Source organism: Anoplopoma fimbria, chromosome 12 (assembly GCF_027596085.1).
Source record: "Anoplopoma fimbria isolate UVic2021 breed Golden Eagle Sablefish chromosome 12, Afim_UVic_2022, whole genome shotgun sequence".
Classification (NCBI taxonomy): Eukaryota; Metazoa; Chordata; class Actinopteri; order Perciformes; family Anoplopomatidae; genus Anoplopoma; species Anoplopoma fimbria.
Genome location: NC_072460.1, coordinates 390,706 through 406,176, shown reverse-complemented (window position 1 = coordinate 406,176; position 15,471 = coordinate 390,706). Strand labels below are relative to the sequence as shown.

General features: G+C 39.4%; 2 protein-coding genes across 2 annotated transcripts; one reads left to right on the top strand and one right to left on the bottom strand.

The window, feature by feature from the left end:
• Positions 1–916: 916 nt before the first annotated feature.
• On the top strand, positions 917–8,119 carry LOC129100067 (protein-glutamine gamma-glutamyltransferase 2-like). The gene is made up of 15 exons (XM_054609580.1): positions 917–989; positions 1,378–1,563; positions 1,720–1,953; positions 2,152–2,270; positions 2,454–2,582; positions 3,612–3,780; positions 4,239–4,371; positions 4,518–4,621; positions 5,149–5,237; positions 5,583–5,736; positions 6,087–6,175; positions 6,740–6,923; positions 7,062–7,222; positions 7,348–7,484; positions 7,746–8,119. The coding sequence occupies exons 1-15, from the start codon at positions 980–982 to the stop codon at positions 7,891–7,893; spliced, it is 2,046 nt and encodes a 681-aa protein (XP_054465555.1). The 5' UTR covers positions 917–979; the 3' UTR covers positions 7,894–8,119.
• Positions 8,120–9,309: 1,190 nt separating this feature from the next.
• LOC129099370 (kelch-like protein 10) lies at positions 9,310–14,965 on the bottom strand. The gene is made up of 5 exons (XM_054608595.1): positions 14,847–14,965; positions 12,809–13,295; positions 11,367–11,987; positions 10,129–10,278; positions 9,310–9,657 (listed from the first exon to the last, which is right to left on the bottom strand). The coding sequence occupies exons 1-5, from the start codon at positions 14,963–14,965 to the stop codon at positions 9,310–9,312; spliced, it is 1,725 nt and encodes a 574-aa protein (XP_054464570.1).
• Positions 14,966–15,471: the final 506 nt, after the last annotated feature.

Here is a 15,471-nt window from a genome sequence, read left to right as displayed (position 1 = left end):
AATCACTGCATGTGGTTTCGGGTCCACTAATGGTTCCATACTGATCAATGATCCAGCTACATCCGCATGAAAATGACCATCACAAAAACAATATTTTTCACATTATTTTGTTATCTCTGTTTATTTGACTTTAAAGCCACTAACTTTTGATGACATGGCAGATCCATGTTTTTATTGCTTCCTTGCTTTCTTCCAAGCTTTTTCTTTTCATGATTGTGTTAATGTGTTGGTATTTGCTTATTCAAAAGTAGAGTCGATGTTTTCTTTCTTTCTGTTCTGTTTTCTTTTGAAGTTTCGTATTGTGTGGTTTCTTCCCTCTTAACTCGGACAGAAAATGACCGGAGAAAATATGTGTGACGTTTTTTACTGTCTTGCAAAAGTTAAATCTGCGAAGTAGAAGAAAAGTTTTAACTGTATGGTGTGTCATTTCCTGTTTTACATTATAGAATTGAATTGAATTAACCCTAACCCAACAGTTTCTGATTAATCTTGAATTATAATGTTTTATTTATGTTAAATCATATATGAATTTACAATATTTTGCAGCTACAAAAAGTTACATAAATAATTTATGGAAAAATGAAGATGTGTTTATTGTGTTATCTTATATTCTATATTATGTGACACACACACACAAAATATATTTTTTTTTAAATAACCTAAATTGTGCATTACCTGTAATTTGCTGACTAAGGACCAACTTAATGTAACAATATTTTACTTAACAATTTGTTTGTTTCCAGCAGAAAGCTTTCACAATATTTTAAGGTCAGTGTCAAATTTCAGAATAAAAGGGAAATAAGTCTTAAAACAGAATTACTCAAGCAACAAGTAGACAGATGGGGGCGTCAAGATCAGGTTTCACATACTATAAATACAGGAGCTGTTGCACTGCAGCACAGTTAAGCAACAAGCACAGGCTGCAGCTGAAGTATCACTTTCCACACAGAAGTGGAGGGACACGAACTTAAGTGCAGACATGAGTCAAGGTAAGGAGGAAGTAATCCTTGTTCAAATGACAGTTGTTCAAATGATATTATTGGAGAGCATTATCTATAACTGAATATGCAGTTTCTCCCTGTGTTACTTCACAGAGTCGAACTATTTTAAAGTGTCAGTTTGAAAGTCAAATGTGACATGTGAGGAGCAGGAATGGTGGGTGACATTAGATAGGTCAGATCTGAAGCAGAGAGTAACGCTATCGGATGTCTTGCTGATTTCTAGTAATTTATCATCTTGGGAAATGTTGAGAGGGCGATTAAATTAAGATAAAGTCATTAAGTTATCAAGTTAAATTCTCATAGTTTTAGTCTGTTGCCGTGTGTTAACTTTTTTATTGATGTGACAAGTGATCTGTGTGTCTGTCTCTAAACACAGCCTTGGAAATTGATCACTGTGATCTTAACATTAAGAGCAACACCAGCAGCCATCATACAGACCTGTGTGGAGAGGAGCGTTTAATTGTAAGAAGGGGACAGCCCTTCACTATCATTTTACATCTGAAACCTGGCAGCAAAGAGTTCACACCGGGTGAAACAAGCTTCACACTAATTGTTGAAACTGGTAAGCTTCTTGTTTCCCAGTGATGATATGTTTATACACAGTACGTGTGTGAGAAATACATATTTGGTTGGAGTGTGTATGCATGCGTGCTTGAGGATTTGGGTTTGTCTCATCTGGAATAAGATTGAATGTTTATGTCTATCTCTGTCTCTCCAGGTCCGTTACCCAGAAAAGAATCTGACACCAAAGTTTCTTTTGGTCTGCGTGACTCCACAGTGGACAGTGAGTGGAGCGCATCTGTCTCTAATGATCCCTCCGGAAACACAGTGTCTATATCTATCAATTCCTCACCCAACGCCCCCACAGGGGTCTATTCTCTGACTCTGGACCAGGACGGGCAGAAGGCCAGTTTAGGACAGTTCACCCTGCTTTTTAATGCTTGGTGCTCCAGTGAGTACATCGTGTTTTTTCATTTATTTTATGTCTTGGAGCTTGTAATTCCTCTCTTATCAATGATCATTGTGCTCAAAAGTGAAGATGTGTTACAGTCCACCTGCAGCTGTAATGTCAGATTTGAATATTCATTTGATATTAAATATAGTCATGTAGTTCTAAATGTGTTGGTGCTCTGTCTGTGCTGGCTCACAGGTGATGCTGTTTACATGCGCAGTGAGACGAAGAGGCAGGAATATGTTTTAGCACAATATGGACAGATCTACAGAGGAACACATAAACGAATCAAAGGGAAACCCTGGAACTTTGGACAGGTACACAACATGTCAAATGTTATTTGCTCAATAAAAATCTTATTCACGACTTTAAAATACACTTCCATTAATCAATCACCCATAAAGTTTACTCTCATAATAATACTGTCTTTAACCAAATAAACTTGCTTTAACATGCTGCTCCACTAATCTCCCTCGTCTCCTCTGTTCGTCTGTCTTTAGTTTGAACCAGGAATACTGGATATCTGTCTCAAGCTCCTGGATGAAAATCCAAAATTTATCTCTGACGCTAACGAGGACTGCTCTGCCAGGAGAAATCCCATCTATGTGACCAGGGTGATAAGTGCTATGGTAGGTCTGTGTCCAGGCTTCAGTGAGACCCTGTGGATGTTATTTAACCAGCCTTTGAATACCTTTATTTTAACTGTGCAGGCAGCGATTGCCATGGTGCATCATGAAAGAAAGCCCTCTGTCTGCTACTTTATATTCTGAGCCCCTTTTTGTTCTTCTCCTTCTCCTTCTCCTTCTTTTGAAAGTTTCTCGTCTCCCAGGGCAACTTTTGTAAAAGATATATGCAACAAAGAAAGGACTTTTTTTTATCGTCATGTGCAGCTTTGATTCCAAGCAGGTCAAAGAGCAGTGTAGATAAATTAAAAGTCTGTCGCCATGTTTTTCCTGCTGCAAGTCAAAATAGCTAAATGAGAAACCCAGTTCCATTTCTACTGGTCCAGCATTTGTCACTAAAGTATACAATGATCCCAAGCACAGCACTGACAATGTGACCAGCGGCATCAGAAGATGTATTTTGCACTCATATAGTCAAACTTTTGGTATTTACTATTACACGTCCCAGATTTTTTCTTCAGATTAACTGGTTGGCTATGTTTCTTACTAATACTGCTAACTGCTAAAAAATGTCATGTATTCATTGTTTGGCATGGCAAGATCTCTGTCTTGTTATGCTGATGGATGTCTGAAGAAAATCTAATATGAAAAGAAGGAGTCCTTAAGAGATCTTAAGGCATATGGAAATGTGTTTTTTTCATATCATGTTGCTGTATTTCTATTCCCATTATGTGCTTTAATGGTTCCAGGTTCGATGTGGTCTGATCATTTATTTGTTCCAAATAAGCCAGTGTTGCTGTCAAAATTGTAAGCATCATCAGGAGACTTTAAGACCTGCAGAGTTGGAGTTTAGAAAAGCAAACGAAAAAAACTTTAAGCAAACCTTGTACATATTGAATTAAAATTGACAAAATGTAAATGACGGTGAAAAGTTTCATGACTTTACTTAAGATTCCCATTCTCTCTCTCACTCACTTCTGCTCTCTCTTTATACTTCATCTCTCTCTCTGGTCTTCCATCTGTCTGTGCCCACAGATCAACAGTAATGACGACAGAGGTGTGCTGGTGGGAAATTGGGGAGAGATTACTGATGGGGTTCATCCAGGAACGTGGATCGGCAGCGGGGACATTCTGCATCAGTGGGCAGAAAGTGGCCCTGTTTGCTATGGCCAGTGTTGGGTCTTTGCTGCCCTTGCATGCACAGGTAGCAGCACAATATGTAACAGAGTAACAGTATGACAGTCTGTGGATTCCTCCTTTCTTGCTTTGTTGTGAAATTAGGTGCAGTTATTGTGTTTTACATACAATTAGTGATGATATTCACATGTCACGTCGACCTAATGCCATTTAATAGAAAGAAAATGCAATTTGAAACATTTCAATTAACCAACTGTGTCACATTACTCACCTTAAGGTAATATATACACAATTTCTTAAAAGGGTACTGACTTCTGCTGTATTGTCTCTTAGAACACACTATCTGTTTCATCTCAGTTACATCCTCCAGTCCAGTCCACTGCCACAATCCAACCTTTTTATCAAAACCCTAAAAGTAGGAACTAATGCCTTTCCAGCCCCCTACCACATGTGACATTGTTATGTGATGATTAAACTGTGAGTCTCTCTAGTTGAGATGAGGTGTGGCTCTTCTCCCTCCTCCAGTGTCCCGTGCCCTGGGTATCCCATGTCGGGTGGTTACTAACTTTGGATCGGCTCACGATACTAATGCCAACCTGATGATAGAAAACCTGTATGATGAAGACGGCAAAAGAATGTCTCATGATGATTCAATATGGTGAGTAGGTGGTAGTGATTATTACCAGGTTTTTGCACATACACTTATTCATGAACACAGCTGTCTTCAAAACATCGTATTTTAAATGAATTTACTGATTAAAGAATGCTAATGTTATTGTCCTTTATTTGACTCATTTTTACCAGGAACTTCCACGTTTGGGTGGACAGCTGGATGACCCGTCCTGATTTGGGATCAGAGTTTGATGGGTGGCAAACCAATGACCCCACCCCACAGGAGAAAAGTGAAGGTAAACTTTGATTTTAATGTCTAGTTGTTTGTGCTGGTTCCCCAAAACCATTCAATGAGTTTGGTTTTCCAAGGGCAAGTCCTGCATGTAAAACTGCTAGTTCCAATGCTGACCAGTTACACAACAAAGACAAAATGATGTAAACACGTCATGAGTAATGACTGTAACTGCGTCAAAACTGCTACAAAGATGGGTCATAATCAGTTGCATGACAAGTCACAGCATTTAACCATGGACGTACGTTTCAGCTTCAGCCAGAGGTCACAGGCTTGGTGTTTGGTGTTTGGTTATGGTAAACCTGTGACAGCTTCTGTTTGGTATGTTGACTCATATGAGACAATTCTCCTTGCCATACTAAGTTTCTTAACATACTCTGTCCTCTGGAAGTGAAACATCATCACCAAAAATATTTAGCATGAGTGGCTTATTTTATGCTATTGTTCCAGTCGAATGACTTGCATGGCCTGAATCCCGGCATTGACTGCTGAAATGAACCCTGTGTGTCTCTGGGTGTGTGATGCTGTCAGGTGTTTTCTGTTGTGGACCATCCTCTCTGACGGCCATCAGGGAAGGAGAACTGACCAAGAAGTATGATGCCCCCTTTATTTTTGCTGAGGTGAGTTTTTGCTCAAACATTTTAGTGTAACATTTTAAAGAGAATTGCACATGAAGTGTACATAGTTCACATTAAAAATTGACTTTATTAACTGCAATGGTTTTAATAAGGGTCCTAGTTCGAGGTTTTATTCAATGACAAGACCTAAGCCAAGTCAGCCCACCAAACTGATTAATTGTGTGTTCTGACACATAGTTTTAGAGATACTATTTAAGTATTTGTCTATACAAACATATCATTTTCTGCTGTTACAGGTTGTGTCAAAAATTGCAAGCCTGTTTAAATGACTGAATGTCTTTATAATTAGTGTCAGCTCATGTCATCTCATGTCGTGTGTGGAGTCAGGTTAATGCAGATGTTGTGGACTTGGTGCGCCTGTCAAATGGAGAGACTGTCCAGTTCAGTGGATCAACTAAATCTGTTGGACGCTTCATCAGCACCAAAGCTGTGGGCTCAGATGACAGACACGACATCACACACCAGTACAAGTATCCCGAAGGTACTGCAGACTTAAAAGACTCCAAACCACACACTTATTTAAATGTATTCAAAGGATCCCAGTTGCATCTTCAAGGTTTTGATTAAAATATTGTCCATTTACACAAATTTGAGCTTTGGAGTCATTGTGCAGGTGTATGTTCCTCTCCTTTCCACTGTAATCAGAGACAAACGTGTTATATCTCACACTGTATAAATATAGATACAGTTGACCTCAACAACCTGAATTTAATGATGCTGCACAGATCCATTTTTATCAAATCTATATGATGATAGTTTCGAAGGATACCACTTGTTTTTGACACAGGACCTTGAACAAGACTGTTTTTTCGTGATTCTGATGGTTTTCAGGCTCAAAGGAGGAGAGGCAGGTGTATGAGAAGGCCCAACACCGCAACAAGCTACAGCAGAGAGGAGTAGAGCCGGGGCTGCATATCAAGGTGTTTTTCTTACTGTTCTTACATATGCAGGTGGTAGAACAAATACTGTAGAAGAATGACATTGTAAAGGAATCTGACAATGGGCACAACAATATGAGAGTTTTTAAAGCAGCACCAGACCTCCAAATAGCTCCAAATAGGCTTTATCCTCTGTGCCTGAATTGCAGGTTCATTAGTCAAAAGAACAAGAACATTAGTCATTATGTCAAAGGGGACTGCATCAAAAGTAATGCCAATATATGCAAACTGTGGCAAGAAAGAGAACAGAAGTTCAACAGTACACCTGTGGTTATTAGAGACTCCTAACTGGCCTGTAGCCTAATATAAAATATAATATAATATAAAAATCGTTAAGCGTCCCATTTAGATGAATGGATGGGTGGTTGGATAGATACCTACTTAATCCTAAACTGTAATTGCTGCATTAGCTTTGAAGTTCAATTGACAATATCCATAATATCAGCATGTTCTGTTACAAAGATAACTGAATTATCATGCTGAGTATTAAAAAATCTATAGTCCATGATGGCAATTAAACAAATCATCTTATGATTCTCTTTTCAGATCAAACTAGCTGAAAACATGATTGTGGGATCAGACTTTGAGGTACACGCTGTCCTCACTAACAACTGCCTGGAAGCAAAGATATGCACCTTCCTGTTCTTCGCCACAGCTAGTGGATACAACGGAAGACAAGGAGAGAGCTGTGGTTATACATCAGACAAAGTGGAGGTGCCCTCTGGAGGAGGTTAGCTTTCATCTTCATACAAACATACAAACACTTAACATGGCCATCTGTCACAATCCCTTTCTCATGCTGAAATTGCATTGCAATTGTTTTAATAACCTGATTAAAATGTACATAATGTATGTTTTTTTTTTTTAGAAAGACATATGTCCCTAAAACTGGAGTATGCCCGTTATGGATCAGTGATCAGCCCTGACAGGTTGATCCAGCTGTCAGCCATCACTATCGACAAGCAGATAACACATTACCATAAGGCTGAGAAGACCATTGTGCTGGACGAGCCAGAGACAGAGGTCAAGGTATGTGTGATGGACAGTTGAAATAATAGTATTCAAGAGCAAAAATGTGACATCATTTTCATAATTGACTACATTATACAACGTCTCACATCATGAATCCTGTTTATCCGAACACATCACTGCAGCTGGTGGGAGAAGCCACGTTGAACCAGTTTGTGACGGCAGAGCTGACCATGTTGAACCCTTTGCCAGAGCCGCTGCAGGACTGCAGCTTCACTGTAGAGGGGGTCGGCCTCACTGACGGCAAACCCATAACAGCAAGGTATGTCGAATCCATCCCAACTGATGAGTGGATTTATATGTTCATTATTTATTTCAGCATTTCTATGCTTTCTTTTCTTCTTTATCTTCATAGCCCATCACAGTTTATTTACAATTGGCATTTGTTCAAAGTTTGTAAAAAAACTAAAATGCACCTAAAATCCCAGGGAACTTTCCCAAACAACTCCCACACAATGATTCCTATTTCAGTAATGAAATGTTTCTTACAACCAAGTATGTCACTGTATATCAATTATTGCAGGATTGGAACTGTGGGCCCGTCACAGGAAGCCAAGGCCAGCGTTGAGTTCAGTCCCAACAGGGCCGGCTCCAGTGTGCTGCTGGTGAACTTTGATAGTGACAAACTGAAAAACATCAGTAGCTTCATCAATGTTGTTGTGAAGGAATGAACAGGTGCCAAAGTCTAACAAGAGTAACTGCTGCTTTTATTTGGTTGATGAATTGGACTACACTAGGTGATGTTACAGGGCTATGTATTTTTAACACAATGATCCACGTCGTAAGTTACAATATCATTATAAGCTGCTGTGAAATAAGATACTGAGAAATGAATTTACTTTAATGATTAATGATACAGTATTCACTTTGATGTAGTCACATTTAAATGTAACAATAAAGCCACTGCTACCAAAGCTTTGAGTGAAGCATTTGTTTGTTGAAAGGAGCCGTGCTTCCTCACCTATTTTTGCCCTTACTGGAAATCTACTGTATTATCTTTCATAATTGCTCTGTCACTTGGATGGGTTTCATCAGAAACACTGATTGACTCCTGCTTCATGTTCCATGTGTTTGGTCTGAACTTGGAAAAATAGCTTTTATGTTAGTTCACCTGACTCCTGCAACCAAATACAGCACCTCCTTAAAATGCATGTATGCAATATAGAAGGCTTGACAGTAAAGTAAGCCAATTGTTCAAGACTCAAGAGGAGAGTGTGATTTGTTGTAGGCTCTGTGTTCCTGTGATGTTATTCATTATTCTCTTACTCACCTACATGTAATTATTGTGATTTATTTTTGAACTGGATGGGTTGATGGGATGTAGATTTTCTGTGGTAATGACCTTTTGAGGCAGCTGTGAATTTGCCACAAAGTTCTGTTGACATTTGTGTGTGATATGCCTGTGTGAATATGTGCATGCATTGCAATGCAAGGAAGATATAGTCTAAGAATGCATACATGTTAACTCAATGTGCTTTACATTTAAAAGCAAAATGAAGAAATATAGGCATAAACATAAGAACTTAAGCAGCATAAACAATATAAATATAGGCATTCAGCAATAAAAATAGAAACCCCTGCACACTCAGTTACCATAAGCCTGAATAGGAAAGTGTTGAGTTTGCTTTTGTATGTGTACATTTGTGATGGACCTCAAGTAACCTGGCAGCTCGTTCTAGAGAGCATGACGACAGGAACAGAAGACACCCCAACCGAACCTGAATCTGATTTTGGGTACAGCCAGGACACCGCTGTCTGATGAAATTACTGATGGTAATTCTGTATTGAACTGGAAGCCAATGAACTGATTTCAGTACTGGAGTAATATGTTTTTTGTGTTTGCTGCATTTTGAATGAGCTGGAGCTCATTTATTGTATTTCTAGGATACTTTGCCATGCAGTACAAAGCAAACAGGATATGATGGGAAAGAGATGGAAATGACATACAACAAAGGTCCCTTGCCAGGAGGTTGCAAAGCTGTCACACAAATGTATAACCTGTTATAACCTAATTAACAGCAGCACTGCCGTAGTTTGATGCATAGAGACATTTATTTACAGAACAATACAGCTCATATCCGGGTGGATTATGCCACTTCATCCTCCTCTACATCGTAAAATTGCAGGGTATGATGAGGGGCAGAGTACTCGGCCAGGTTAGGGAGTCCGTACACCACGCAAGAGCTCAGGGCGCTGCGGGAGATCTCCATTCCACTGACATCAGACCACTCGCTGGTTTCCACATCATAACACTCGACCTCAAAGGTGGTGCTGAAGCCGTTGAAGCCCCCCACAACAAAGAGACGGCCATCGATCACTGCGATGCCGAAGTTACTGCGAGAGCTCAGCATGGAGGGCACAGCGTGCCAGGTGTTGGTTTTGGGGTTGTAGGCCTCAGCAGTGTCAAGACGGCTGGTTCCATTGAAACCGCCAACCTTTAAAGGAAAAGGTGATTAAGAAGTCAGTACTGCCTCATCTATTTCTTTGTTTCTCAGTTTATACTAAGCAGCACTCTTGTAAGGAAGGGCACCTGACCTGAAGTTGCAAAGTATTTAACATAAAAAAGTAAAAGGTAAGTCAACATTTTAATGTAAAACTGTTTTCCAATCAATAGTTTAGTTTGTGAAATAACAGAAAGGGAATAATGCCCACTACAAGTTGACATATTTAAATGGTAGTTGTTTGATTTGCCAAAAACTTCAAAATCCCTAAAAAGATTTTCACTTGAGAACACTTAAAACATGACTTAACTGTTGGCCGTTTATCGTCTGGAGATCAACTTAACAACCTTCAGTAACTGGCTTCAGCTCTAACTTACATTACATCATTCAGTCTTTGCTCTATTTAAAACCTCTGCCAGCAACATTTTTTGTTATGTGAGTATGAGCAGTGTTCAATGTGCTTACTGCAAAGACATGGTCTGCATAGGCAATGACGCCAATCCCACTGCGCCTGTTGCCCATGGAGGCAATCAGTGTCCACTGGTTGGTCTCTGGGTTGTAGCATTCAGCCGTTGACAGGCACTCATTCCCATTGAAGCCACCGCAAATGTACACCTGGAGAATATATATAAAATACATTTGAAGAGGGAAAAACTGGTATAGCCATTTTAAAAGGGGTGTATTTGAAAATGTCTGCATACTGGCGTCCTTAAGCAGTCTTGAATTGCATAAATAGAACAGGAAAATCAACATTTGAAGTTTAAGTAAACAAATTGTATTCATTTGTGACAATGTTCCCCCTAGTAGCCATTTTGTTTGAGTTCTGCAGTTGCATAATATCACAGGATTTAAATTACAATATGATTTTTATCTATTGAAATACTTTTGATAAATAATTTCATTATTTAACAATGCCTTATGATCTTTTAAAATAAATAAACTTTTCTGTGTGCACATGGCCCTGCAGTCTCATGCCCTTTGAATAGGGACACATGCCTTCATTTGAAGACCCATGATTATAAGAACACAGCAAACAGTTTTTATATAGATATTTGTTGATGAGGCCCAATATATTCCTTTTTGGTTTAGTGGTAACGCCAAGATTTAAATTATAGCTACATATTGTAGTGACTTTTGCTTAATTTATATTTCAGATTTTCTTAAGTCAAGCTCAAATGCTTAAAGAGCTAAACTAGAGATGTGCAACTTCTGTGCTCTCCCTCAGTGCTCTCCCTGCCCTCACACAGCGCTGACCCAATTATAGAGTGCTGCAGGAAGGACACCTAAACCCCAAAAGAAGTTAGCATTTTTGTAAGTCTCCAAGTCAGTGGGATTTTTGAAATGGCTTTTGGATAGATGCCTGGAATAAGGTTTGTGGTGAACACAGCCTTAAAAGATGTTAACGTTTTGTTCTACGATATAAAGTAGGAAAATAAGTACTTTGGTCATGAGATCTGAAACCTATACATGTCTTAAAAAAGGCAGGGTTTAGCCAGTTGTTAAATGAGATTCCAAAACCTCTTCAGGCTGTGTAGTCCACCTTTTAATTTGTTTTGGGCCAAATGTTAGCTTTTGACTTCTTCCATTTGCATTCATCATCTTTTGCAGGCAACCACTGCTATGTTAACTTTTAGGGTTGGCCCACAAAGATAAGACATCCCTGCAGCACCCTCTTCAGAGCTGCTCTTTATAGCTCCACCCACCTTGCCACTGAGGGTTGTGCAGCTGGCGTCACTCCTCTGCTCATGCATGGGCGCAATTAAAGTCCACTGGTTGATTCTGGACTGATAGCGCTCAGCACTTCTGAGTCGATTATGTCCATCAAAACCTCCAATGGCATATATGCACCCGTCCATCACAGTTACGCTGACATAACAGCGGCTTGAATGCATTTGTGTCACCTCCTGCCAGGTGTGCGTGACCAGGTCAAACCGATGCACAGAGCTGAACTGCTCAACACTGTCAAAGCCACCGACACAGTAGACTGATCCATCGAGGAAAACTGCGCCATGGTAGGCCCGGGGAGTCTTATCCTCATTGTTTGGTATGTTGACCCAGCGATCAGCACGGACATCGTACGCCTCAATGCCATTGGTGGGACTGCCAGAGCTCCAGCCTCCAACAGCCAACATGATGGCAGGGGGCAGTCGTGGGCGGGCCAAAGGGTTGTAGAAAATAGAGTCAGGGACCAACTTTGTTTGGAGGTCGAGCATGGCCGCCAGGGTCCTGATGAGAATCGGTCGACACTCCTTACTTGCCCTCACCAGTTCGTTGTTTCTGACGCTGTCTGTGATGTATTCTGGACTCATTAAAGCCAGCCTGACCTACACATGAGGACAACATTTGTTATTATTGTCTAAAATAAACCCAAACCAATACTTCAACATGGCTGATATTACATGCATATATGTTTGCCTCTAATAAACAAGAAATTGCAGCAAGAAATACCCAAAAATGTTTGAGTTAATAGAGAAACAGTGTTATAAATACGTAGTTTTTCCAGTAGATAACACTGACAATTTTTCTTTTTATGTAACTGAAAAGTATTTCACTAAATACTGCTTTAAGTAAAGAATTCTTATCAAGAAGAACTATGTTAAAGGCCAATATTGGCCAAAATATCGTTATTGGATTTTGTTTACAATCAAATATCAATATCGGAAAAAATCTAGTATTTTTCTAGTTGTTAAATGTGGTAGATTATGTGGAAAAACCTTATATTCTATTTATATTGTTTGTATTATATTTCCAGACTTACACTTAATAACAAAATGTTCAAAAACGTAAAAAATAATTTAAGGAGCTTTACCTGATCGTAAAATTTCTCATAGATTCAGCAGAATCCTACAATAGTTAGATGAAATAAAGCATCTCTCTTTATCTTAATGAAGTCCTTGCATATGTCAAGACAAAACGCCCTTTATTGACTGGTAGGAAATAGGACTCCGTGTGTCCTAGTCTCAATTTTGGAATTTGTCTTGACGTCTTTATATCTGGTCTTGACTGTTTCAGACATTACTAAGGTGGTTTTGACTATAGCCCTGATCATGCTGTTGTATTCGTGATAACACTATGAGCGAGATGTAAAAGATGCAAATCAATAATGTATGAAGTGCCGGCTGGGTAGTTGTAATCTGTCACTTACGTTGGACAAAAGCAGAGAGATGTGTTCACTGCGTTCCTCAGTTGCGTAGGCAATCCAGCGAAGGATGGCCGCAAACACCATCTTCTCCTGCCTCACATTGAGTTGGTCCTTCTCAATGATTTTAACCAGTTCCTGCACAGAGAGCAGCAGAAACTCTTCTGAGGTGGAAGAAACCTCCTCAAAGTGATTCATCATGTAAAGGAAGGCCTTGTGGTTCAGTTCGGGGTCGTAATAGACTTCTGTGAACCACCAGATGCCGATGCAGTTCTGTGCAGCCAGCTGCTCCTCCAGGAGGTTGCAGCAGGGTTGAATTATGCCCTTTACATTGAACTGGTCTGCTGCGATAAAAAGCTCTTGTATATTTTCTTGCGTCACAGGAACAAAGTCAGTGTAGGCAAACTCAATGATGAGCTTCATCATGTCAGGTGACACATTGGGAATGTCAAAGACCCGACTGTCGGGGGTTGACCAGTGGGTGAAGAGGGCTCTGTGAGGCAGGAAGAAGACCCATTCATTATTTCAGTAATAACATATTAATATAGATATATAACCCCATATTGCATTTTCAAAACAGATGTGACTAACAGAAATCAGATTCAAGTGCATTAACCCACATAGACCCATTTTTGTCTTTTTACGAGGCAATTACCATGATTAATTATGTCTCCTACGTTGTTACAGAAATGTTTTTGTTGTAACCATTTATTTCACAGATTTGATGCTAAATTTAACCATTTTTTTTAAGCACTAAATTGATGAAAATGATCACAAATCCTTCTAAAATACCACATTAAGACACAAAGACTTTGAGGAACACTGTAGAAAAATCCATGCTGTGATTTTCCTTAATTTCTTCTTTAAATCCTTTGGTTAATTACACAGTAGAAATGTGTAGGGGCGGCTGTGGCGTAGTGGAGAGCAAGGTAGTTCTCCAATCCTCCGATACCCGGCTTCAGCAGTCGATGTGTCCTTGGGCAAGACACTTAACCCCAAGTTGCTCCTGAAGGCCATCGGTGTGGACTGATGATGAATGTTAGTTAGAGTCTGATGGTGGCACCTTGATGGTAGCCTGTCATCAGTGTGTGAATGGGTGAATGATATGTAACATACTACTGACTGTAAGTCGCTTTGGAGAAAAGCGTCTGCTACATGACTGTAATGTCATGTAATGTAATGTAATGTGTAAATGTGGCAGGATGAATGACACAAGTGAAAAAACTGATGCTTGTAATATTAATAGATGCAATAATATTAAAGTATTAGTAGTATTAAAAAACTGTATTGTCAATATACCTAGGACAGCCATACATCATTTGATTGTGGCTGTAAAGTTTCATCCTAGATAATTACATCATCACACATGAATACCGTTCAGGCTCATTGGGTCTCAGCTTTCCAGTCATACCCAATTTATGCAATTCCAAGACTGTTTAAGGACCCAGTGTGCAGAAATATTTTCACCATTTTTTAGTATAGGCAAATATAATACATTTATACTGAAGGCAACAAACTGCATGTTTTCTGCTCAAACCTGCATGGGATTATCAAAAAGAGTGCATGTGTAAAGGGGAGACTTGTTGGTACCCATAGAGCCCATTTCCAGGCAGATACCTTGGAGTGGGAGGTCAAGGGACCCCTTTCAAAATGGCCATGACAGTTTCTTTATCACCAAAATGTAGCCTAACTTCCAAACTCTTTGCCGCCAAGCTAGCATGACATGGTTGGTACCAATGAATGCCTTTGAAAAAACTGAGCCAAACTGATGTTATTTAAAACAATTTGTAAATCACCTTCAGTAAACTGAATGTGTGCAGACAGAACTTTACCTTTAGAACAAGGATACATGAGTATATCCTTTTAAATGTCTTATTTCACTTGTGTATGTATATCTTGACCGTGAATCCGTGTCACATATTAATATCGGCTTGTGTTGTAGTTTGTTAACTCCTCTTTACTGCTAAGCATGCTGCTGTTTTTCTGCTTAATGGAAGAATATAAATCCAGCTACATCCCCGTTTACACCCAAGAACCAACTCACTTGAAGTACGGGCTGCAGTTGCAGAGGATGATCTTGTGCACGTGAAATTCAACGTTGTCCACTCTGATCACCGCGTCACAAAGCTCTTGTTCCAGACGAAGGTCATTATACACCGACATCTTTGCTTTCCGTATGAGGCTTTTACTCGGTATATCTTAGGTGCTGGTTTCTCTCCTGACTCTCAACAAGTGTCTCGAGTTATAAGTGAGACTTCTGCTTCTACACAGTTCATGACAGGATTCTAGAATGGATCATTATGACATCAGAGAACGAACAGCAACACCATTCCAATGACAAGTTCTATAGAAAAAAAGCTTAATTGACAGTTTGTGGTATTCTTCTATGATGACACTTTCTGTAATGCACATTCATCTAATTCGATTATACTTCACTGGGTTGTGTTAAGGAAGTCTCCTAAACATAAGCCAGGTGTGGCAATGTTTTGTATAGCTGCTAATCAACAGACCTACAATGCTGCTCAAACTCAAGCATAAAATGAATGTTGAGTTTGCCAGAAGCCATTTCACAGGAAGGATGTGGATTTCTGTCCTCCTAAAAAAGACATAAAAGTCATATTATAGTATGTCATTAATACTCTTCATCTAGTATGTCATAAAATATGTCA